General features: G+C 43.4%; 2 protein-coding genes across 2 annotated transcripts in view; both read left to right on the top strand.

Moving 5' to 3' along the window:
• The first annotated feature begins 695 nt into the window (after positions 1 to 695).
• On the top strand, positions 696 to 6,074 carry LOC109400164 (uncharacterized). Its single transcript, XM_029872140.2, has one exon. It carries the CDS (start codon positions 696 to 698, stop codon positions 6,072 to 6,074), a length of 5,379 nt encoding a protein of 1,792 aa, XP_029728000.2.
• A 9,725-nt stretch (positions 6,075 to 15,799) lies between these two features.
• The window catches only part of LOC109404422 (tRNA-uridine aminocarboxypropyltransferase 2), an 18,099-nt gene continuing 7,054 nt past the window's right edge, over positions 15,800 to 26,844 (top strand). Inside the window, exons 1-2 of the mRNA XM_019677297.3 lie at positions 15,800 to 15,985; positions 16,054 to 16,217. Coding sequence (XP_019532842.2) covers positions 15,891 to 15,985; positions 16,054 to 16,217 — 259 coding nt within the window. The 5' untranslated portion in view covers positions 15,800 to 15,890. The remainder of the gene's footprint in view (positions 15,986 to 16,053; positions 16,218 to 26,844) is intronic.

Below are 26,844 nucleotides of genomic sequence, written 5' to 3'. Positions count from 1 at the left end.
TCTCGCTTGTTAGTGGTCAAAATTTCTCTCTGGTTCTGTTGGATGAACCAGACACCGGTACGATCACTACAAGCCAACCGGAGCCTCTACGCGCCAACGGAAATTGCAAACGGTGAGACTGCAAGTCGAATCTCTGTGTTGTCGCTAATTCGTGTCGTTGTCGTCGGCGTGGCTGAACCGTCAGCAGAAGAACTTTGAAGTGTTTGTGCCGTGGTAGAACTTTTTCGCTTGTGGAAGACCAAAATCACTTCGCTGGATCTGTGGGATGATCCAGAAACCCGGTCGGTCTTCACAAGAAAACCGGAACTGCTACGTGAACACGTGTTAGTGGACGATTGCGAAAATACCTTTGTGTGAATCAGTGATAGTTCCTGAGCTCGTTGTGTTGGTGTGACGACCGTCAGCACCGGCACTGCAGCAGGTACAGCAGAAATTTCCCCTCTTGCTGGCATTCAACTTGCTGCACCGCTTCATCCAGCGAGAGCGGCCACGAGGAGAAGAGCAGCAAGCACATCGGTTGCGTAAGTACCCCGCTTTTTTCCTATTCTTTGCACACGACATCGCGAAGGCCTATCGGTTGGCTCGTCGCGTTTCGTCCATTTTCGTCGCTCGCCCCGGTTCAGTAGAGTCAACCCGCGCGTTGACCCGGGAAGGAGCTATTCGTTCGTATTCGTTCCGTGTCGTATCACGTTAAAATGCCCCCGAAAACAGATCCCGAGTCTAACCCCGTGCTTCTGCGGGGAACCAAAAAACATTTGCTTGACGCTTTCGAGCAACTGAAAACCATCTTCGCTGATGGAGGAGAAGTGTTAAGTGATTCGGTCGATGCGTGGTCTGAAAGGTTAGAGCAAATTGCACAGGAATACCGTCGTGTGGTTTGCGAGTTAGAGACTGTTCACGGTGATGATTCGTACAAGACTGAACGACTTAATTTCGACAAATCGTACTGTGTAATGCGCGCCATTGCTTTGAAGCTGCAAAGGGGAAACTCTACTCCGCCACCCCCTCAAGCCCCACGAATAGTGACTAACATTCGGTACCCTGAGTTAAGTCTACCGCGCTTCAGCGGGCGGCTAGAAGACTGGTGCGTTTTTCGCGATGCTTTCGATTCCGCTATCGGTTGCCGTACAGAGATCAGTGACTACGAAAAGTTCCAATACCTAAAGGGTCTCGTTCAGGGCGACGCGTCGCGGATAGTCAATTCCGTTCCGGTCAGTCAGGACGGATATCGCGATGCGTGGAGAGCACTAAAATTGCGGTACGAGAATAAGCGTCAGCTGGTTCGTTGTCACATTCAAGCTTTGTTTGATACCCCGGCAATGAGGAGGGAGTCGGCAGAGGAATTACTCAATCTTGTCGATCGTTTCGAGCAGCATTTGGCAGTATTGAAGCGGTTGGGAGAGGATACGCTTGCCTGGAGCTCTCTGTTAGTTTTCCAGCTTTCCATTCGCTTACATCCAAACACCTTGAAGGAATGGGAAAACCATTGCGTCCGTCTTGATTCCGACAACGTGGCCGCCGTTCTAGGAGGCACGGCTGAAGGCGATGAAGACGATGATGAGGAGGACTTGCCGTCGTATGTGAGGATGGTAAACTATTTGCAGAATTATGCGAGGGTGCTTCAGTCAGTAGGTCCATTTAGAGATCGGGATGCGAAGTCCAAACCGGTAAGGTCCGCCGTTCATGTTAGTTCGCCACCTGTCTCGTCCATTCCTAAATCTCCTCGAACATGTGCGAAGTGTCACCAAGATCATTTCCTGTATCAGTGTCCAGATTTCAACAAGCTCTCCGAGAACCAAAGGTTGGAGTTTGCAAAAAACCTCAAGCTCTGCTTGAACTGCCTCCGGAAGGTTGACCATTTCGCTAAAGCTTGTCCGTGGAAAACCTGTAACCGATGTTCCAAGAAGCACCATACCTTGCTTCATGGGGCCAACTTCGCACTTCCAACTTCGTCTGGCAGTCAACCGTCTCGACCAATTGCCATGGTGGCGCAGCCGTCTAGTCCGCCACAAACACCGAGGGCACCGAGCCTACAAGATTCCCGCTCTTCCTCGTCGTCAACCCTGTCTGCCCAGTCGCAACCCCCGTTTGCGTACACGAACCTGAATGTAGCCATGATGACTTGCGATACGGTGAAGGTCCCAAACACCGTGATTCTACCAACTGCATTAGTCGAGATCGAGGGAAACAAGGGACGCAAGGTGCTAGCCAGGTGTCTACTAGATTCTGGTTCGCAAAGCAATTTCATGACGAGTGCGCTATGTCAGGAGTTGCATCTTTCTCGAACCAATGCTCCAAGTCCTGTGGTAATTTCCGGTATCGGTCAAGCAACCATCAAGTCGAATCAGATGGTCTCCGCGAAGTTATCGTCTCTCACATCCGCCTTTTCCGTCGAACCGCAGTTCCTGGTGTTGCCGTCGCTCGCTGTCAAGTTGCCTGTCTCAACCATTAGCATCCAAGAATGGCCGATTCCCACGCGTGTAACTTTGGCGGATCCTGCTTTCTTCGTTTCGCAAAAGGTTGACATCATTCTGGGTGCGGAATACTTCTTCGACATACTACGGTATGGTCGGATTCAACTAGGTGAGAAGCTGCCGTCTCTACAAAACACAGTCCTCGGGTGGATTGTATCCGGATCGTGTCCAGTTGCTGATCATGACCATGCTGATCCTCGTGCTTGTTTTACCACCCACACCACCCGGATCGAGGAACTTCTCCAGAAGTTTTGGGAGCTGGAAACCGTCCGTGAGACCAAACCTTGGTCCCCTGAAGAAAAGTACTGCGAACAGCATTTCGTCGATAATACAGCACACAACGAGGACGGAAGGTATGTTGTGAAACTCCCGAAACGTGAAGAGCTCTTGCTTCAGTTAAGGGATAACCAAGGCCAAGCAGCGAAGCGCTTCTATTTGTTAGAGAGGTCATTGCAAGTGAATCCAGAAAAAAAGGTACTCTACCACAACTTCATCCAGCAGTACCTGGACATGGGACACATGCGAGAGGTTTCTTCCCAAGAGCTCGGCCAAGGTCCGCAGTTTTTTCTCCCCCACCACGGAGTGTTGAAGATGGACAGTGCCACCACCAAACTGCGCACGGTCTTCGACGGTTCTTGTAAGTCAAGTTCCGGCATATCCCTAAACGACGTCCTGCTTGCCGGTCCAACGATTCAAGATGCCTTGGTGGAGATAGTTGTTCGCTTCCGTATGCACCATTTCGTAATCGCTGCCGACATTGAAAAGATGTTCAGGCAGATCCTAGTCCACCCCGAAGATCAACCGCTTTCGAGAATTTGGTTTCGTTTTGACTCGGAACATCCTCTGAAGGCCTATCAACTAGTGACAGTAACATACGGACTGAATAATTCTCCCTTTCTGGCGACACGGGTGCTGAAGCAGCTGTCTGAAGACGAAGAAGTGAATTTCCCGCTTGCGGCACCAATTGCAAGGAAGGACTTCTACATGGACAACCTTCTAAGTGGCTGCAGCGATGAAACGGAGCTGACGACAATTGTCAGTCAAATGATCGAGTTGCTTCGCGCAGGAGGATTTCCACTTCGGCAGTGGTCATCGAACTGTCAGGCGGTCCTTGATGTCATTCCGGAAGAGTTGAGGGAAACGCGTACATTGTTGGAGCTCGATGAAAACAACCCAATATCTGCTCTTGGGCTGCTTTGGGAACCGGCAAGCGATAAACTCGCGTTCAAGTTACCCAACCTGAAGGAAAATGCACCGCTGACAAAACGAACCGTTCTATCTCAAATGAGCAGTTTGTTCGACCCTCTGGGGTTGCTTGGGCCTGCGATTGTTCGAGCGAAGATATTGATGCAGTCGCTGTGGAAGCAACACCTCGACTGGGACGCGCCGTTGCCAGAAGGTTTCCGGAAAGATTGGCATGAATTCCAGGACAGCATACCCTTCATCCGGGACTTCAAGGTTTCCCGCGCAGTAGTGAAGTACCCCTATCATCGGCTTGAGTTACACGGGTTCAGTGACGCGTCGGAACTAGCCTACGGTGCGTGCATCTACCTCCGGTCAGTGAACGAGAACAACAAGTGCACCGTTGAACTCTTGATCGCCAAATCTCGTGTTGCGCCCATCAACAGCAAATCGGTTCCGCGATTGGAACTTTCCGCTGCGCTCTTGCTAGCACACTTGCTCGAATTGGTGAGTAAAAGCACATCTCTTTCCGTACCCGTCTACCTGTGGACGGACTCCACCGTGGTGTTGAGCTGGCTAGCGGCACCACCATCAACATGGAAAACCTTTGTGGCGAACAGAGTGGCGGAGATACAGGAGATCACATCGTCTGCCGTCTGGAACCACGTGCCTTCGGAAGATAACCCAGCGGATATGATATCACGAGGCGTCAATCTTCGGGATTTGACTGAGTGCACTTTCTGGTGGCATGGGCCAAGATGGCTCAGGCTGTCTACGTTACCGTGGCCGGACAAATACGTGGTGAATATCGAACAAAGTGAAGAACTAGAACCTCGTAAAACCGTCGCGTTACCGATAATAGCAGAGAGTGAAGACATTATCGACCGATATTCGCAGCTCGGTCGCCTGCTAAGAGTTTGTGCGTGGGGGCATCGGTTCCGTGAAAATACTCGTCGCGAAGTGACTGATCGCGCTACCGGTCCGTTGTCGTCCGCGGAAATCGATTACGCGCTCGTCGGTCTCGTTCGTCGTGTGCAAGAGGAACATTTTGGTCCGGAGATCGCTCAGCTCGAGCAGGGGCTTCCCGTTGGCAAGAAGTCAAAGTTGCGGTTCCTGAAGCCGTCGCTTGTCCAGGGCGTTATTAGAGTCGGCGGCCGGCTCCATCATTCTGCGCTCTCTGTTGACGAAAAACATCCTATCGTACTCCCTGCTAAACATCACCTGACGTGGCTGATCGCCGCTTCGGAACACGCAAGGACTCTCCATGGTGGTCCGACTCTTCTACTTTCGTTGCTTCGTCAACGGTTTTGGCCACTCAATGGGCGGAATCTCGCTCGATCCGTCGTTCATCAGTGCGTCACCTGTGCTAGAGCTCGTCCTCGGTTGCTCGAGCAAATGATGGGAGATCTGCCACCAGTGAGGGTCAACCGATCCTTCCCATTTGACAACGTTGGCGTTGATTTTGCTGGACCTCTCTACGTGCGCCACTCGAGTCGCAAGGCGGCTTCGATCAAGGTGTATGTCGCAGTTTACGTGTGTCTAGGGATCAAGGCGGTACATCTCGACTTAGTACCTGATCTTACTACCGAAGGGTTCGTCGCCAGTCTTCGTCGCTTTGTCGGCAGGCGAGGAAAACCGCATCACATCTACTGTGACAACGGGCGTAACTTCGTTGGTGCGCAGCGAGAGCTGGCAGAACTACGTCGACTATTTCTGTCCCAAGCGCACAAGGACGCCGTGACAAAGGAGTGCACCGACGGAGGAATAGAATTCCACTTCATACCGCCCAGATCGCCGTCAATGGGTGGCATTTGGGAAGCTGCGGTGAAGTCAATGAAATTTCATCTTCGACGTGTTGTGGGGAACGCGTTGCTCACTGAAACAGAGCTTCGTACTGTGCTGATTCAGATAGAAGCAACGTTGAATTCCCGCCCCATTTCACCAATGTCCGAGGATCCACAAGACCTGGAACCTCTGACTCCAGGACACTTTCTGGTTGGCAGACCACTCAATGCCATACCGGAACCAGACCTTGGTCACGTGTCGGAGAAACGGCTGTCGCGCTGGCAGCGAGTTCAAAACTTGTCGCAGCACTTCTGGAGACGATGGAGCAGAGACTACCTCAGCAACCTTCAGAATCGCTACCGTTGGACGGATGTCTCAGCCAATTTGGTGAAGAACACGATTGTCTTGCTTCAGGACGAGAACTTGCCTCCGCAGAAGTGGGCCATCGGGAGGATCGTCGAAGTTCATCCGGGCAAGGATGGACTCGTAAGAGTTGTCTCGGTAAGGACAGCTGCAGGAGTGACACAAAGGGCAGTTAGCAAGCTGTGCCTGCTACCTGTGGAAATAGACGCAGAGCTTGCAACCGCTCCGTTGAGCGTAGTGAGCCGTCCGGCGCCAGACGAGGAGGAATAAATTCATTTTGGCGGCCGGGATGTTGAATAGCATATTAAGTAAAATGAATTTGTATCATTGTACCCTAAATGATTTCAATCAAGAGATTAACCTAACGGTAAAATGATTCAGCTTCCAAAAGAGAAAGCTACTTCGGCCTTGAAAAACCAAATCACCATTGTAAAGTTTATTATATACTACTCTATGTACTAGCCTAACACTAACTTAAGCCTAATTACTAATACTAGAGTACGCTGCCCTATAAAACTGGACCCCCATTCCGTGAATACAGTTAGTCTTCTTCAACCTGTAACCCAGTGAACATCGTGCACGCCACATTTCTAACCGCAATCCGAAAACCCAGTTCAAACCCGCGTGTGTTGGTCTCCCAGTGTCTGCCGCTGCCGTTTTCCATCCACTCTGAAATCGAAGGTCGGTCCGCGAATCTCCAGTAAGTGAATTCGGGATCGGGAAAAATACTGTGCCAGTTTAACAGTGTTCTTTATTTTTGTATTTTTGTTAGAAGTGAGCACGTATGATAACAAAATAAAAACAGAATCAATCGGTGGCATTATAGCTTTGTTTTTGAATAAAATGATTTAGAATCAAAACATTGTTCATGGCTTCGTGACACTACAAGTACAGATAACGTAAGTATTAACTACAAAGATTCGAATAGATATAAATCTAGCAAAAACATTCGGATTTCTCCATATCAAACAATATTCGCTTTGTCAATTAATTGAAATAAATTACTTTATTCTGACATAATAACATATAAAAACATTGTTTAATAAATGTATTAGAGCTCTCAATAGGTTTTTATTGTCCTTCAAGAAGACGTGTTTTGATTTTGTATTTCAACCCTCCGGACATCTTTCTTGGTTGGAAAATACGTTGGCGCTTTCGCTTGCAGATGATAGTTGCGTGATACTTCCAGTTCCATTTGCGTCTGACTATCCTTATGTAACTAGTTTCAATCACAACAGTGGTGACGTTTAGCTTTACGAACGCCATTGTCACCATCTTGAATATACCACTAATTATATCAAGCACGGGGGTAATACTCGGTGAAACGCGTTCTTCCAACTCGGTCAATTGCTGTACTATCTGAGGTTGTTTTGATTCCAACACAGCAATAGCTTGCCTTTCGTCCAGAACTGCCGCCGCAATGAAGCACAGCTTTGCCATCTTTCGGCTCTTTAGCAATCCACCTAGACCATAAGCATAGTACACTCCGAGATTGTACATTGCCTTCGGGTGGCCGAGATTGGACGCCAAATGGAAACACTGCCGGGCCTGAAAATGGTTGAATCTCGGTAAGTTCCATTATGTTCAGATTATGCTTTCCACTTGAACATACCATGCTTAATTCTCGTCTGACGCCGATTCCTAGCTCGTAACATAATCCCAAGTTGAAAGCTGCGGAGGGATGTTGACATCGGGTGCCCAATTTCAAGTGCGAAACCGCTGTTACGTAATTCTCCGACTCTAAATCCTGAACAGCAAACTGAAATCTTGTATCGGCTATAACGGACAGCAGGTTATCCATGGCCGATGTCATCATATTCTGGACCGGTTGTTCTTTACTTTGATGGCAAGTAGGACAATTCGATGATGAACTAAAAATAAATCTTAAGAACTAAGGGCGCTTATGCTCTATAGCTTTGCGGTGGCTCAGGGAAGGAGAGGGGTGCGGTAAACCCTAGGTTCCAAGACTTAACCATTTTTACCTTCAAAACAGAAGGTGCGACACTAGTTTTGCCAAGCCAAAAAACCTCAAAAAAAGCCGAAAAAAGATCAAAAAAGTCGCTAAAACCCGCAAAAGTTTTGCGGGTTTTACCGGGTTTTTTCGTCTTTTTTCAACTTTTTTTGGGGTTTTTCGGCTTGGCAAAACTAGTGTCGCTCCCCCTGCTTCAAAAATATATTTTTTTGAATAATTTATATGCCAATACTTACCGCTTAAAATTGAACGGAAAAAAGTTATTTGCAAACGTGAAAGAATTTGGAATACTGTTACATATATCAAAGAGAGGTGATGATGAACTGAAACCATTGGTTCTTGGACTATCTTTGTAGTAAAACAATTTACTCAGCTTTTCGATGAAAATCTTTGTTTTATTCGACCTACGGTATTTTTTATTCGATATCCTATATTGCTTAACTGCTCAGTACCGTAAATGTATGTTTAACCCTCGATCGATCGCGCTGTTGTATTTTGTACAACACGTTGAAAAAATCTCGCTCTTTGTACTCAGCATTAGCGTGGTGCTGGCGCAGGTAGTCAACCGCGCGAGTTACGGAAGGTTAAACAAATATAATCAGCATATTATACTAATTATCACAGGCCAATTGAGATCTTTATTTAATTCTGTCGAAGTAAATAAAAACCAATCTGCAGATTGTTTTATCTTACCAATATCCATCGCTTTTGATGATAAATCCCCAGGATTTTAAATGAGAACGAGTCAACCGCTTTGGACTAAAATGAAAAAAAAAATACGGGTTGGTTATTATATACAGTAAAGTTTAACAAAGAATAAATAATAATAAATAGGATCACAACAGATTAGGGGAGCTGTTATGGGTCGAGGTATACCTCGATTTAGTTGACTCTCGATTGTGTGGACCCTCGATGATTATGTACATTTTATAATGGTACAATTTTCAATATCTTATAGTTTCAAAACTTGCAGTTTGTATCATGAATCATGATAACTTTTAATGCAGGGATTTCCAGCCTTTTGACACGTGGATTACTTCATAATTTATGATGATAATATTTGAAAAGTTTACTGCAGAGACTGTTGTTAATTCAGGGTTCACTTCTTCTTCTTCTTTTTTTTAATGGCTCTACGCCCCCACTGGGACTTGGCCTGCCTCTCTTCAACTTAGTGTTCTTCGAGTACTTCCACAGTTATTAATTGAAGGGCTTCCTTTGCCTGCCATTGATTGCATGAATTTGTAATATTGTGAGGCAAGTACAATGATACACTATGCCCAGGGAGTCGAGAAAGTTTTCCCGACTGGAACGGGAATCGAATCCACCGTCTCCGGATTGGCGATCCATAGCTTTAAAAGGGTTCACTTACTTTTATTTAATACCGCAGAATTGCAACAAAAGGCGACCGATCCGATAGCGGTGAAAACCTACACTACTTGTATAGAAAGATTGTTCGAAAAATACAGCACTACTAGTAGCTATGGGTAACCACACTCTGGAGCAGCAGGGACGGAAGTCCTGGGGCCTGACGCACCTCCCCACCCCGCTTGCGAGTCAGCCGCGTAGTCGCCGGCTAAGAATAGGACTACTAATCCCAATTCAAGGTGTCAAGCGACCCGTGCTGAGGAATGAGTGATCGAGGGGGTGAAAAGATGCTCGATCTTTAACGGAGCCTGTGGGGTACCTGGGCACCCCCCACAGTAAGCTGTCCCTTACCGCGTTAATGCAGGGCTCTGGCGCGGTGGACATTCTTTCCCGTGCAACTCGTGGGATGAAAAAATGAGCAAAAATTCAAAAATTCAAAATTTAGGTGGAAGCAGCGGTGCGACCAACCCCTTCGCAAGAAACGGGTTGATGAGATCTCCGACAAGGAGAAGTGAGGAGATAGGCGCTGGGAGTTGCGTACGCAGCTCAAGCGTGGGTGCTCCAGTCCACTTTCCGGAAAGCCAGCCGGTGGAGGTTATGGACGGAGCGTGGTTGTTGAGAGCCGTCAACCAAGAATCCAATGGACGGTCCGCAATAGAGGTGGCTGAGCAGCAGCTTGGCAAAATCATCGACTTTGCGTCCACTAAGTCGAACATAAGCAAGGACCTGAAAACGGCCTTGCTTCGACTTAGGGTGTCGATCGACGGTGCCAAGCAGGAGCACGCGGCACTCGCGTTGCTGACTGCTAAAGCAGCGGAACCTGCAATTGAGAAAGTACCGAAGTTTACCCAAACGGAGGCCTTCTCCTTCGCAGGAAGTCCGAACAAGGTGGAAGCGACTGCTCGCGACAAACGGAGCAAGCAATCGCAGAAGCGGGCGAGGCAGCCGTCAGGCGAGGAGCTGGCTGGCAGTGGCCGCAAGGCCAGGCGAATCATTACCCTGAAAGTCGGTAATAATGCCGGAAGGTCGGACCCCAGCCAGGGTTCCCGGAAAGCTGGGAAGGGTGGGCCTGAAAAGGCTGGCCCGTCCCGGAACGATGGGAACAAGGGATTGCGACCGCTAGTGGGCCCTCAACAGCCACAGAGTAGGGCGATCCAAGGGGAGGACCCCCCCTGGACGAAGGTAGAGCGGAAGAGGAAGAAGAAGGCGAATCCGCAGGTAGTAGTGCAGGACGGGAAGCCAAGGCGTAGGAGGGCAGGTGCAAGGCGCGAGAAAGGCGACGCTATCGTCATCAAGACGGAACAGTCCAAGTACTCGGACGTCTTGAAGACGATGCGAAGCGACGCCAAGCTTGAGGGTCTTGGAGCCGACGTACGCAGTATTAGACGTACTCGTACGGGCGAGATGATCCTGGAGCTGAAGCGCCAGAAGGAACACAAGGGCGCCGCCTATAAGAAGCTGGCAGAAGAGGTCCTTGGTGAGGGTGTGCAGGTGAGGGCTCTGACACATGAGGCGACTCTGAAGTTTAAGGACATTAACGAGATCACCAAAGTGGAAGAGCTCGTGGCCGCCGCAGACGTTAAGCTACGGAGAGGGCCAGCAGGGACACAGATAGCCTTGGTTCAGCTACCTGTGGCGGATGTTAAAAAGTCCGTTAAAGTAGGGAGTATAAAGGTGGGCTGGTGTGTATGTCACCTGACATTCTACGAGCCACCAGAAATTTGCTTCTGGTGTCTGGAACCAGGACACAAGTCGTGGGACTGCAAAGACCCCGACAGGCGCAAACTGTGTAGGCGATGCGGCGCTGAAGGTCATAAGGCCCAAAGCTGCACGAGTCCGTCCATCTGCATGATCTGTACCGGGAAATTCTTGAAAAACAGACATCCGATGGGTGGTCCAGGATGCCCGGCCTTCAAGAAAGCCGCAGTGAACACAAATCACAGTGCAGGTAACGCAGCTGAACCTGAACCACTGTGATGCGGCTCAGCAACTGCTTTGTCAGGCAGTTTCTGAGTGGGAGACGGATATCGCCATCATTTCAGACTCATACCGAGTACCCGCCGGCAACGGCAACTGGGCCTCGGATGGGACCAGGAAAATGGCGGCGATATGGACGACGGGTAAATATCCCGTGCAGGAGTTGGTGTCTACTACCTATGAGGGCTTCGTGGCCGCCAAAATAAACGGGGTCTTCTTCTGTAGCTGTTATGCGCCTCCGCGGTGGCCGATCGAGCGGTTCACGCAAATGCTGGACCGCTTAATGACCGTGCTAACAGGGCGAAGGCCGGTGGTAATAGCGGGTGACTTTAATGCCTGGGCTGTGGAATAAGGAAGCCGTTTCACGAACCAGCGGGGTCAGATCCTGCTAGAAACACTGGCCATCTTAGATGTCGACTTTAATGTCGGCACCAAGAGTACCTATAGTCGAAACGGAGCGGAGTCAATTATTGACGTGAAATATTGTAGTCCTGGCCTAACAAGTAAAGCCTGTATCCGCAATAATCGGGACACAGAAATACAGCTGTAACTCTGCAATAGATACATTAAAATTGTTCAAATTTGGCCTAATAACATCTTAAGATGTGTTCATTTCAGCTACAAAATTTCATGTGAATCGGTGCAGTACTTTTTGTTGTAACAAAGAAAGAGTCGAATGTGCGCCATTGAATTTTGTACAGTCCCTAGTTTTGCTTGTCAGTGCTGTCACTTTTGAATTTGGCAAAGGAAATGGCTGAAATTTTGAACACAAACCTCTCAATCTCAATTTGTTGCCTGGGCAAAATTTCAAAAAAAAATCGATGCACTATCAAGAATTTTATAGTCGAAACATGTATTGGGACTGAACGTGATTTTAGTCCCTCAGACAGCAATTAGTCAGCACCCTTTATTGTTTCGATCGTACTATCGAAAGTACTATACCAATAACCACCAAATTTTGCAGGCATTATATACATGTAATCAACTACCTTCTGTGAAAATTTCATGAAAATTTGCAGAGAAATTTAAAAGTTATGAATAGGCAAATATCGCACATGGAAACACTCTACTAACACTCACCCCTATTAACACCAGTAGCTTTCAAACCAATTGATCAAAGTTGATGAAATTTTGCAAAAAAGTGTCTCTATAATTATCAAAACTGCTAACGAAATTTCATAATTATCATCACAAAACTATGAACTGTAGTGTAAAATAACCATCTGTTATGCGAATGAAAATTGGTCATGATTGTACAAAATGCTTAAAACCACGTCTGTTTTTTTTTCACCCACAGTCAAAAGTGATGCATCGATGTTTATGAAATTTGGCACAAATAATGAACACACACCAAAGAGTTCTCAGTCAATTATTTGGCCAATTTTACCGTTTCATTACAGAGTTACAGCCTTATTTCTGTGTCCCGATTATTGCGGATACAGGCTTTAGTTCGAACTGGAGAGTAGATGATGGCTACACTCACAGCGACCACCTTAAGACCGAGATAAGAGCAAGCAAAAAGGCCTGCTTTGAGGGTCTCTGTCAGAGTGCCAATGCGAACCCGTGGGGTGACGCCTACAGGATCTTTATGTCCAAGACGAGATGTGTGATGGCTCCTACAGAATAATCTCCAGAGATAATGGAGGGGATCATTGGAGGACTTTTTCCGCGTAATGATCCTAGTCCTTGTCCTCCTTTCGTAGGACAGCCAGAGACTGGGGCTGGCGATGAGGAGAGGGTCACCGATGTGGAACTTGCGGGGATAGCTAAGTCCCTTAGCGTAAGTAAGGCCCCAGGTCCGGACGGAGTTCCGAACCTGGCCTTAAAAGTAGCTATTGCAGAGGCTCCCGAGATGTTCAGGTCTGCTATGCAGAAATGCCTGGACGAGGGAGTTTTCCCAGAAGCTTGGAAGAGGCAGAGCCTGGTACTATTGCCAAAGGCGGAGAAACCACTCGGAGACCCGTCGGCATATAGACCAATATGCATGATTGACATGGCGGGGAAGGTGCTCGAAAAGATCATCCTCAATAGAATGTTGAGGTTCACTGAGGGCGAAAATGGTCTTTCGAGCAACCAGTACGGCTTCCGAAAGGGGAGGTCCACCGTAGACGCTATCTTGTCGGTTACAAAAACCGCCGAGAAAGCACTCGAGCCTAAGAGGAGGGGAATTCGCTTTTGCGCGGTAGTGACTCTGGATGTAAGGAATGCGTTCAATTGCGCCAGCTGGTCTGCTATTGCCGATGCGCTCTTGCGTCTGGGGATACCGGAGTACTTGTACAAGATTCTCGGAAGTTACTTTCAGAATCGTGTACTAGTCTACGACACGGAGGTGGGTCGGAAGTGCTTTCACATAACCTCAGGAGTCCCGCAAGGTTCCATCCTGGGTCCGGTGTTATGGAATGTCATGTACGACGAGGTGTTGAGGTTAGAGTACCCAGTGGGAGTGGAAATTGTCGGATTTGCCGACGACATTACGCTCGAAGTCTACGGTGAAACGATCGAGGAGGTGAAGCTGATTACCAACCACTCGATAAATGTTGTGGAGGCGTGGATGCGGTCCAGGAAACTGGAGCTGGCTCACCACAAGACAGAGGTTACGGTTGTTGATTGTTAAAAAATCTATCAAATTTGATTAGCTAAAACGAAATATTTTTCATGAGTCGTTAATTTAGATGTTAATTGACCAATTAACCTTTTGATTGCTCAAAACAAATATTTCCATGTTTAATGGCTTGCAGTCAAAAAAGCCCAAAATCGCATATTTTGCCCTATAAATTGAGGTATAGCTCAAAATTGTGACGTGTTGGAGCAAATCTGAGCCCGGATTCGGATTCAGCGGCCCAAAAACCTTCGGAGACACATAAGTTTGCTCTTGAGACAAAAAAATGTTGCGCTGTGTTATCGATCACGGTCGCGATAATAGAAAGCTCTCTCACACGCATTATCGGCGAAAAAAGACGTGCCACAGACAAACAGACGTAACACCTTGAACGATTTTCATGGAAATCCATCGCCCAGTTCACACTACCATCACCTGGTGGAAAAGTTGCACGAATCACTGTGTTGTGCAATATCATCAACATAAGGCGCTAGTGTAAAATGTCAAACACATAGGAAAATGATGCGCGCGCCTCTGGTTGTGAACACCACAACTATGATAATTTAAAATGATCGTTAAAAGCGTGGTCGATGAAAATTTCGCAAGTGGTACGTCTGTTTGTCTGTGGACGTGCGATAAATTCAAACCCAGATTTCTCCCGAAAGTGTGTTCTCGCTCATCCCGCAGCGCCGAAAATGGATTATCATCAGCAATAAAAAGCTGACTGGTTTACTCTCTGCTCTTTGCTCGCCTTTCTGTTTTGTCGTCGCCACCAAAGGTAGCTTTTATGCCTCAAATTTCTTGCGCGCTAAGAAACATTTTTGTGGAGGGTCTTGGTTCAAATCTCGTTGGCGGCACAATTTTTTTTATTTGCCTTCTGATAATTATCGCGATAGCCGGCAAGGTGATAAAGTTGGATAGCGAAAATGGCAAGAGCGAGTTTCAGTTTTTGGCTAGCTTTGGTCGTTTTCCTCTCAATTTGTTGAAAATTTCATTCCCTAGGGTTGACACAAGTTTTGCCAGGCCGAAATATTCTAAAAAAAGACGAAAACCCCGGAAACCCCCGCAAAAGCTTTGACATCGTATCAGTAGATATGCCGACTTTTCTGGGTTGTGAAAATTGATGTCGTTTGCCCTGGTTCACAAAAACCAATCGAATTTGATCCTTATCCGTGATGGTCAAGTACATTCGATGTGTACACTTTGTGTCTACAATTTACAATTCACAAAACACTTAATTTCAGCTCACTGACTGACCAAGCTGAAAGACGTTTCCTTAATCAAATTTCTGAGGATCTATGTACGTCCAACACGTTCTGGAACAATTTGTATTTTCCCGCGTAAAATTATATGTGCAGTACTGCTAACGTGAACAAACACGATCAAACTCACCAGATATCCTGCCACCTTTGCAGGTTGAATGGGTTGACGTCCAGATGGAAACGGGACCTTGTCTGTCCCATTTTGTTGCCGATTCCACTTGACCAATAAATTGAAACCAGCTGTTATAGATATTCGCTCCAAATAGCCTGTAAATTTCAATTTCAATAAATTAGATATCTTAGAGAGCAACTGCACTTGTAGAACACATCCGATCGTAGCAAACAATCAAACAGTAATGATTCATCTTTCGCCGGCAAATTTTCAACGCTGTTATCAACGAATGAATGTCTGTTTATGAATGAATGATTTTCCCGCTTGACCAGGGTAGGCAGCAGGATTGACACACGTCAAATACTTTTTTTAAGTATAGGTATGTAAATTGTAACTTAAGATATTTCTTTACTTGCGGCGTAAACGCATATGGCAGTGAAATGAGATTTAATGTGTGTGCTGTGCGCACAATTTCAAAGAGAATTAATTATCAACAACCTAAAACATTTTTCATAATTGGTGTGATACTAAGATATTATCATGTTTATTTCTGTTATAAACATATTATATGCAAAGCAAAGACACAAACCAAACAGCCCTCTGAAAACTTTCGCACTGTCGCCTATCCATGTCACCGTGACGCATGCGTCACCCAACGAATGGCGTTGAAAACAAACCAAAACGTAAACAACAACAATCGTGTCGTCGTGTTCTTGATATCCCGGCGTTCACTGTGTGTGGATGTGCCCAAACGTGCTTCTTGCTCAGAATTGAAAGAAATCCCATTCAAACAGGAAAAATGACGGATTTGTTCGCCGAGGGAACCGTTTGGGCCGATCTGGCCAACATTCCGGCCGATCCACCTAAAATGCGCGACAAATGCAGCAACTGCCAGTGAGTATCGTCCACCATCAATGACTGAACGCAATCGGTGTTTTAACTTCTTTATGCAATTATTTTAGGCGACCGGTGCCGGTCTGTTGGTGTTCGGCATTACCGCCGCAGCCACTTGTGCCCACAAGTCGAGTAATTTTATTACAGCACCCTGCCGAGGAGAAACGAGCCTTGAGGACAGCACCCATGCTGTCGGTCGGGCTGGCACCAGGGAAGTGTCTTATTTACAAAGGTGAGTTCTTCAATGTTATTAATCAGTAAATTCTCATTTAACCTCGTCGTGCTGTGACCAGACATTGATTTGAATCCAACGGCAACCGACGATATTGGTTTCGTACAACAGGGACACACCTCGAATATTGCGAATTAAATTCTTGAAGTACAGCAAGCTTTCTTATTAAACTCATTATTGACGGTTTCCTCCCTTATCGAACGCGACGATTTGAATCCGTCGTGGATGAAACCGTCGCCAGAGTCGTCGCAGCCAATCAGCAGGCGGGAATCTGACGTTTCTCCGATCTCACTAAAACAAACAGCAGTAGAGGTGGTGCTTGATTCGTTGCGATGATTCAGAAATGCCGACTGGAAGGTGATAGCGCGTTTTGTTATGAAAGCAACATACAATATAGGCCTTTTCATGTGACAGGTCCGTCTATGCATTTGTTTACAAGGCTTAAACAACAGATGCTAGCACGGGTCTGTCATCTCCATAGAAGAACTGTCAAAGACCCGAAAAATCAGCTGATTTAAGACGTCAAATGAAAAGGCCTATTAACAAAATTAAATGAATTATGATTGCTGTATCTTGCAAAAGTCTGAAGGGCTATCTGTTTCATGAGTTTTGGATGACTATTTTCTAACGCTAATTCGTTACACCAATTTGATAAATGATCGAATTTCGGAACGGTTCTATGTGAGATGAAAGTTTTCATAGTTTAGTTTTTCCTCATGTGCTATCAAAATATCAAAAATGACAAATTCTGAGCTGTTCCCCTACACAGGGTGGCCACTCAATTCGGTAAAATAAATTCCCGGCTATTTCCCGGTACCTCAAAATTTTTTCCGGTTTTCTAGAAATTAACCATTTAATTAAATCGGAACACTGATATTGCTATTTTCTATTTTCTCACTTTTCTAATTTTGTGAACAGTTAATTTTACTGGAAGAGCACCATTGTCAAAGTTCTAACAATATCAAAAAATATCATTTATCATAAACAACCCAAGTGAAGTAGACTTTTGGCTCAATGGATCTAGGAGGCTGACAATTTATGGTGGCTTTAAAAAAAATCATTTATATATTTTTTGAATTCCCCAACAACATAACATTATAACTGTTCAATTTTATGATTTAAGCTTGAACTGTTCAGCGCTCAAAATGACATAAAAATACTTGAATGCGATTGTTTGTACCAGAAGTTCTATTGTTATGTGCAAGTAATTAACATTCAAAATTCAGAAAACGCGAGTAAAATCTCGAACAAAATGAAAACTAAACCATGCCTAACAATTATATGCGAATGAGTCCTGCTATTAGAGCATCTATGGTGGAAAAACCAAAATCCAATATAAGCCACATTTAGTAAGAAGCTCATATTTTCTGTAGTCTTGGAAAATTTATACATATTAGATATGCTCTATTCGAAGTTGGTGGGGCTGGCTCACCTACACTTCCAGTCCGCTTTAGTGCTTTATGCATCATTGTGGCCAGGTGTTGTTCTAATTTTTCCAACTAGGTATATTGTAAAGCATGAGCGGTGATCCTTGGCATTGTTGTGTAAATTGGGGTACTCGGAATGTTGATCGATCACCGATTATTGCTGGCAGATGCAGTGGAAAGTTTGTCTTAATGCGTATCAATCGTCTCTGACAAACGAGAAAAACTGACCTCACTGATTACACAGCGTAACAAAAATTAACTTTTGGTCTATCTCAAGAGCGAACTTAGGTGTCTCTGACAGAGTTTGGGCCGCTGAATCCGAATCCGGGCTCAGATTTGCTTCAGCACGTCACAATTTTGAGCTATACCTCAATTTATTGGGCAAAATATCCGCTTTTAGCTTTTTTGGCAGCAACTATCTTTTCAAAGTAATCAAAAGGTAAATTGGTCAATAAACGACTCATGCAAAATATTTCGTTTTACCAAAACGAATTTGATAGTTTAAAGCGATTTATGTTAGGTACGATATTTCCCATACAAGTCACCCTCTAAAAGCTGCATGCAAGTTTACTCACTAGCATAAATTGCTTAAATCTATCAACTTTCATTTGTTAAAACGAAATATTTTGGATGAGTCGTTAATTTAAATGTTAATTGACCAATTTACATCTTGATTGCTTAAAAATAATATTTCCTTGCTTGATGGCTTGCAGTCAAAAAAGCCTAAAATAACGTATTTTGCCCTATAAATTGAGGTATAGCTCAAAATTGTGACGTGCTGGAGCAATTCTGAGCCCAGATTCGGATTCAGCGGCCCAAAATCTGTCAGAGACACACAAGTTTGCTTTTGAGACAAAAAAATGTTGCGCTGTGTTACCTGTCTCTGAGCCAAATTTGGTATAGAGTCTTCAGTCTCCGATCAATCGCTTCATGTTTGATGGAGGCTTTTAATCCAATGGGTTACATAGCCGCCATCCGAATGAAGAGAGTAATGTTCCGCGTAATATATCACAAATCAAAAGAGGTGCGGTACATTACGTGGAGCGAATATACTGAATTGGGTACCAGACCAAGTCCCTGCTGGGTGACGCGAAATACATAGGTGAGCCATAGACAATAGAATCGTCAATGTCGTAGGCACGGGGATGCTACGGTGATCTGATTTTGTTGCCACTTAGAATGCCCAGCCAGTGCTCACTAATACCAACATTCACTCAATAGACCACCTCACGGCGAAATTCTATCTCTTTTGCTCCTTCAGAGAGTTTGAAAACAACAGGACCAGTACCTGTCAAATTTGACAGGTGTTGGTCCTGATGTTTTCTAATTTCCCGTAGGAGAAAAAGAGAGCGATTTCTTGATGACGTCACCATGCAATGGGCAATACAGCAGCGGGAGAAAATAAGGAAAAACGCACTTTGGCGAACAAAGTTTGCGAACAGAGGGGTTATGTGTCTTTTCACAAGCAAATCCCACTCTCTATAGGAACTTTACCTAAACATCGACACTCTGAAATTGAAAAGCATCAATTAATGCCACTTTTTCATGGTTAACACTTTTATGAGATCTAATGTGATGTAAGCGCTTTGCACCGATATCCCTCGTAAAAAGGTAAACATTCCTATTTCACGACTGTGTTGGTGAATATTTTGGCTGGAGCATAAATTTATGCTCCACGTAAGGAGGCACAATCCAACCTGTCAAACTCCATAGTGAAACAATTGGTTGCCGTCCCCTTGGTCGTAGGGCATAGTATAGAGGTAATCACGTTCGAATGTATGCGTGCCTTTTTTGTAGATGTAGTTGTGAAACTGCGAGGAAAATATTTGCACTCTTGCCCCGGACGTTAGTTTTATCATTATTTACCCGTTTTACCCAATTCGATTGGGTAATATTTGCATATGCAATCTGAATAGCCTTTCAATCGGCGTGCACTTTTGTGTGAGGAAAAATTTGCGCTAGTGTTCGTGTGTTGAAATGTCACTTATCTCTATATGACTATTGTCGAAACAACACTATTTTGGTCATTGTCCAACCAAAATCATAAGTGGCGTCTACTTACACTAAGCGCATAGCTATGTTAGGGTCAAGATTAGGATGAAATGATTGGTAAAATATAATAACACTTTTTAGTTTGTGTAGTTAGTTGAACTAGAGGTAACTTTTTATTGAGACATTTTCTGTAGGTTTTTTCTAAATTACAATACATTAGCTGCTCTTTAACTGAATTATTTATAACAGTAAACAACATTATTCCTTCTTGATAAAATGTGTATTAACAAAAGCATTTCAATGTGGGCATAGAATTGCGAAATCATACATTTGATCAGGTATTTTTCCGGTATTAAATTTGGGGTGGAGAAACACTTACGGAAAATAGTTTTGCAATGTCAGACAAACATCACATGAACACAGCTACCAATGAACCAAACCTTCTCTATTGTCTTCTCATTTTGCCGCTTCCTATCCTCAATTGAACTTATCTGACGCTAGTTAGGAATGTCTGTGGATCTAATTCTGTGTAGGACTTGTTAAAACGGAATCCTGATATGTACTGCGGACAAATGGGCTGGAAGTACTGAGCAATCACAATTACTGTCGTTCTAATCATATTAAATGCATGCTTTTCTACTTACATCCCGAACGTCGCCAACCGGCAAAGAGGACATGACGAAAAAAAAACGTGAGATGGCCCTAAAAAAACGGGAAATGCGATGAAAATGATCACCGATGCAACGATATGGAAACAAAATAGATGAGAAATTATCGACCAAATCATAATCTATGAACATATCGCTACTGTTCTTTATCATTCTTTCTTTTTCTCGTTTCAGCAACAAAATCGAAACCTCTCTACTATCTCTTCATTTTCTGCCTCTTCCTATCCTATTCCAACATCTTCCTACATCCTCTACCTCCTCTATTGAATGTATCTGACACTTGTTGGGACTGGTAACGCCAGCGCCTGCCTGTGGAAGATCCCGGTGTGCTAATTCGGTGTAGGATACGGGGGAGGCTTAGTAGGTCCACATCTGCCTACAAGCAGATGGGCTGACAGTTGTCGGCCTGGGTGTGGATTGAGCAATTACAATTACAATTACAATTAGATATGCTCTATTCGAAGTTAACCCGTAAACACCCGGGACGATTTACTTTTCGTAGAAATGCAATATCTTCTTTGTTTTAAAATATTTTACCCTGGATTTTTTTTATAGTCAAGGGGAATAGTTGTGCTAAGAAATGCATGGTACCTCCCCCCTTTACACCCTCCCCCCTTTTGCGGAGAGCCGAAAATACGTGGCTTTTTTTTATTTTATTTTTTATAAATTCTGCATGTTTTTGCTCAAATTTCATCGTTTTGCTAAGGATCAATAGTTTTCACTGATCCTAGACATGCAATGTATTACTACCCATCATAGTCTGTTGAAGTTTTGATCCCAGAGCTATTCTAAGGCCTCCAAAATACTCCGAAGTTTGTGACACAAATCTAACATTCTCAACCAAATTTTATGCACGATGAATGATCACAGAACATAGTCTACGGTACTCAAAAAGCCTCAAAGCACCCCTAGAAAATTCACGGTACATGACTTGGGTGATCTAAGTCATCCAAACTACTCTGGAATTTATTTTATTAAGATCTAAAACATCTACCATCGTTTGTGTTCACTCTGTTCAAGAAATTTAGTCACGTTGATGTCCATTAGACCTCACTATGCTATGAGCAACTTCATATTGTGGTAGTTGGACATTCCGTGAAATACAAATGGCCTCCAATGCACTTTGAAGTTTGGGTTACGATATCTACATACTGTATCATGCTTTAGTTGTGAAAAATATTCGTGGAATGTAGTCTATACTGATGATGGAACCTCAGTGCACATCTATAATGCTTTTGGTACACTCATGGGATATTCCAGGCTTTCCAAACTATTCTGGAGTTAGGAACTTCAAGGCCTACAGGCTCTACTCTTGTTTTTCTTCACTCTAACGGCATAATTCTTTCACGATTGTGTCTGTTGCATTTTATTATATTACGAGTATCTCTATTTGTTACTATTTGGGTGTCTACTGGCATACAAATGGACCCAATGTATTTTAAAGTATGGGTTGCAATATCTGTAAATCTTAGGCTACTTAGGCTACGGAACATAATACGCTATCTAAGAGTGCAATTCTGATAACTTAGCAACATTCACTTGGTGATTTAGGTCATCCAAACTGTTCTGGAGTTAAGACCTTCAAGCTCTGCCAGCTCTACTCTTGTATCTCTTTACTTTATCGATGTAATTCTTCCACGATTACCTCTTTTGTATCTCAAAATATGTTGAGTATTTCTTTGTGTTCCTTGTGCATCCAAATGATCTTTATGGTATATGAAAGTGTCGGAAATTACCCAAGAACTCCTCCAGGAGTCCCTCAGAAGTTCATCGTGATGTTCTCCAAGAATACCTCTACGAGTTTCTAGGGAATACCTCAGGACTTCCCGTGAAATTCTTCAGGAGTTTTCCAACAGTTTCTCGAAAATTTCATCAGGAGGTATGCTGGAATTCCTCCGAAAGTTCCTCAGAAATTCCTCCGAAAATTCCCCGAGGATTCCACGGAAGTCCCCTAGAATTCTTCCAAGAGTCCCTCCAAGAATTTCAAAAACTCCTACTGGACCTTTCCTAAGAATTTTACCAGAGAACCCTCTAAGATTTCTGCCAATAATCCCTTCAGGAATTTCGCCAGATCCTCCATAAATTCCTTTATGAATACCTTCTAGATTCTTCAGGAAACCTCCATAAATTCTTCAAGAAAATACTCTCGGAACAACTCCAGGGATTCCATCGAGAATAACTGCAAAGATTTCGCCAAGAACTGATCCGAGACTTCTTCCAAGAATTCCTCCAATATTTCTCGAGGGAATACTACAAGAATTCCTCCAAAACTTTCTCCAAAAAATCCTACCTTAAATTTCTCCAGATATTCCTTCAAGAATCCGTCCAGGATTTTTTCCAGAAATTATTTTAAGAAGTCCAACAGGAACTCTAATAAGAATTTCTCCAAGACCTTTCTCCGGAATTTTGTCAAGGATTCCTTTATAAATTTCTCTAGAAATTCCTCCAGAGATTTTCAATAAATACCATCAGAAATTCCTCCTGAAATGCCTACAGGAATACCTACAGGAATTCCTCCAAGAATTCCTTCTGAAAATCCTCCAAGAATTCGTCCAGGAACTTCTCCAAGACTTCCACTAGAAATTCCTCCTGAAATGCCTACAGGAATACCTACAGGAATTCCTCCAAGAATTCCTTCTGGAAATCCTGCAAGAATTCGTCCAGGAACTTCTCCAAGACTTCCATTAAAAACTCCTCCAACAATCCCTTCTAGAATTCTTTTCCATGAATTCCTTCAGCAATACCTCCAAGAAATCTTTCAAGAATTCCTCCAAGAATCTCTCTAGGAATTTTTCCAGGAATTTTTTGAAGATTTTTTCTGGAATTCCTATAAGAATTCCTACAGGAAAACTTCCAGGAATTTCCGTAAGAATTTCTTGAACAAATGTCTGGAGAATACCCTGGAGGAATTCCTGGTGTACTTTCTGCAAGAATTCATGTAGTAATTTGTGAAGGAATTTTTAAAGAATTCCCCAGGGAAAGTCTTAGAGGAATTCCTGAAGAATTTCCTTGAACTGCGAGGAAATTTTGAAGTTATGTTTTTCAATTTTTACTTTTTGGAGATATTCCTGGAGGATTTTATGAAGTATTTCCTGTAAGAATTCATGAAGTAATTCATGCGAGTAATTCCGAATTCACGTTAGGTATTTCCCGCAAAAACTGGAATTTAAGGAATTTCTGGAGGTGTGAAGAATTAGCATTAAGTTAAAATTCACAAATACAAAAAAAAACTAAAAAAAAGAATTTCTGGAGAAATTCCTGTAGTAATTCCTACAGCAATTTCCGTAGGAATTCCTGCAGCTATTCCTGGAGGAATTCCTAGAATATTTTTTGAAGGAATTGTTGAGGTGTTTCCCGGAACAATTCCTAGGTGATCTCCTGTAGTAATTCTAGGAGGAATTCGTAGAGTAACTCCTTGAGAAATTACTGGAGTAATTCTTTTAGAATCTCCTGGAGTATTTGCTGGAGGAATTTCTGAAATATATCCTGGAGTATATTAAGGAAGAATTCCTGGAGGAATCCCTGGAGTAATGACTGATAGAATTCCTGAAAGACTTTAAGCAGGAATTCCGGGAAGAACCCTTGTTGGAATTGCTGGAGGTATACTAGGATAATTTTGTGTTGGAATTCCTGGAGGTATTCCTGAAGGAACTAATGGAAATATATCTGGAGGACTCCGTGAAGGAATTGGAATCTCTTGATGAATTCATAATTAGCAGTTATTCCAGAAAAAAATCCTGGAGGTATTCCTGGAGGAATTTCTGGAGAAATTAACGGGGAAGATTACCCGGAAAAATTCCCTGGAGAAATTCCTGGAGTATTCCCTGAAAAAATTTTTGAAGGAAACTCTGGAGGAATCCCTGGAAGAATTTCTGGAAGAATCCCTTGAATACAGAAGAAATCCCTGGATTAGTTGTTGGTGGAAATCTTGGATGAATTACTGAAGGAGCAGATAGGAATTCCTGGAGGAATACCTGAATGAATTCCTTGTTGAGTCCATGGAGGGATTCGCGAAGGAATCTTTGAAGGTATTCCTAAAAGAACCCCTTTAAGGAATCCCTGGAAGAATTTCTTGACAAATCGCTGGAGCAATCCCTGGAGAAATTCCCAGGAAAATTCCTGGAGGAATCCCTGGAATACTTACTGGAGGAACTCCAAGGTTCATGGCTCCTGATGAAATTTTCGAGAAACTGCTGGGAAACTCCTGAAGAATTTAACGGGAAGTCCTGAAGCATTCCCTAGGACTCGTAGATGTTCTCGGAGAACATCACGATGAACTACTGAGGGACTTCTGAAGGAATTTTCGAGGAACGCCTAGAGGAATTCTTGGGTAATTTCCGACACTTCCAAATAACAGAAAGATCATTTGTATGTCAGTGGATGCACAAGGAACACAAAGAAATACTCAACATATTATGAGATACAACAGAGGTAATCGTGGAAGAATTACATCGATAAAGCAAAGAGATACAAGAGTAGAGCTGGTAGAGCTTGAAGGTCTTAACTCCAGAACAGTTTGACTGACCTAGATCACCAAGTAAATGTTGCTAAGTAATCAGAATTGTACTCTGTGGTTCTAAGAGTAGCGTAGCTTATATTCCGAGAGCATTCGCTACAATAAAAATATTCTAAGTTTTCCAGATATTGCGACCCATACTTTAAAATACATTGGGTCCATTTTTATGCCAGCAGACACCCAAATAACAACAAATAGAGGCACAACCGTGAAAGAATTATGCCGCTAGAGTGAAGAAAAACAAGAGTAGAGCCTGTAAACCTTGGAGTTCCTGACTCCAGAATAGTTTGGAAAGCCTGGAATATCCCATGAGTATACCAAAAGCATTATAGATGTGCACTGAGGTTCCATCATCAGTATAGACTACATTCCACGAATATTTTTCACAACTAAAGCATGATACAGTATGTAGATATCGTAACCCAAACTTCAAAGTGCATTGGAGGCCATTTGTATTTCACGGAATGTCCAACTACCACAATATGAAGTTGCTCATAGCATAGTGAGGTCTAATGGACATCAACGTGACTAAATTTCTTGAACAGAGTGAACACAAACGATGGTAGATGTTTTAGATCTTAATAAAATAAATTCCAGAGTAGTTTGGATGACTTAGATCACCCAAGTCATGTACCGTGAATTTTCTAGGGGTGCTTTGAGGCTTTTTGAGTACCGTAGACTATGTTCTGTGATCATTCATCGTGCATAAAATTTGGTTGAGAATGTTAGATTTGTGTCACAAACTTCGGAGTATTTTGGAGGCCTTAGAATAGCTCTGGGATCAAAACTTCAACAGACTGTGATGGGTAGTAATACATTGCATGTCTAGGATCAGTGAAAACTATTGATCCTTAGCAAAACGATGAAATTTGAGCAAAAACATGCAGAATTTATAAAAAATACAAAAAAGCCACGTATTTTCGGCTCTCCGCAAAAGGGGGGAGGGTGTAAAGGGGGGAGGTACCATGCATTTCTTAGCACAACTATTCCCCTTGACTATAAAAAAAATCCGGGGTAAAATATTTTAAAACAAAGAAGATATTGCATTTCTACCAAAAGTATATCATCCCGGGTGTTTACGGGTTAAGGTAGAAATTTGTAATAGAAATGCCAAGTGAAATTTTTGAAAAAAAAACTCAAATCAATTTCTTGAGAATCTACCGGAGCAATACCTGGGAGATTTTTCGAAAAATCTCTTGAAGAAGTTTGGAAAGGTAATCTGGAAAGTAAAAACTGTTTGTGGAATCTTTGGAATAATTATTGGAGGATCCTTGATACACTGTTGAAATGCTTGACAGTATACTAATGAAAGAGGGACTCTGAAGAAATCCATGGGAGGGTTCAAATAGGTAAAATATAGTTGGAATTCTCAAATAAATTACTCCAAAAGTATTTGACAAAATGCATGTCAAATCTTTAAGAACGTCTTGAGAAATTATTTATAATTTTATCAATTATTTTCTTGAAAAAAAAGGAAATTCTTGGTAAAACTGATTGATATGGTTGAATTGTTTTGGGAAATTAACTTTCAAGACATTTCAAGAAATTCCTAGGAAAATATCTTGTTAAATCTCTTGTTGAATGTTTGGAGAAATCTCTAGGAGAATCTGCGAAGAAGACCTTGGTTTATCATCAAGAGAAATGTTAGGCAACCTGGAAGAACATGTCCAACATGGAATACTGGAAAAAATTGTTATAAAATTCTTGAAGACAATCGATTAACAGACAATCGATAACAGAATTTCTAAAATCATACACATTTGGAAATGTAAAGGAACACTGCGGTGAAATAAGGTATTTTTTTATTATGACAATATTTTTTACTGTAATGATACAATACACTGACTGTCCTACTCAAGACACATTGTTTAAAGTTTTCCATTTATACCTTAGCTATTTCAAAAACAATTGTAATTCTTCACAACACATCTATTAAAAAAGTCCAAGATTTAAAATCAAAATTTAGGAAAAATCTAAAATATTTTTTTTTTTATTAAGTTTCGAACTCTGCATCTAGTATCTGC

Source organism: Aedes albopictus, chromosome 3 (genome assembly GCF_035046485.1).
Source record: "Aedes albopictus strain Foshan chromosome 3, AalbF5, whole genome shotgun sequence".
NCBI classification, from domain to species: Eukaryota; Metazoa; Arthropoda; class Insecta; order Diptera; family Culicidae; genus Aedes; species Aedes albopictus.
The sequence above is the reverse complement of the archived record's forward strand: the minus strand, read 5'-3'. Positions and strand labels throughout refer to the sequence as shown.

Excerpts from the sequence above, each read along its gene's own strand:
- LOC109400164 (XM_029872140.2), top strand. The coding sequence starts at position 696 with ATGCCCCCGAAAACAGATCCCGAGTCTAACCCCGTGCTTCTGCGGGGA.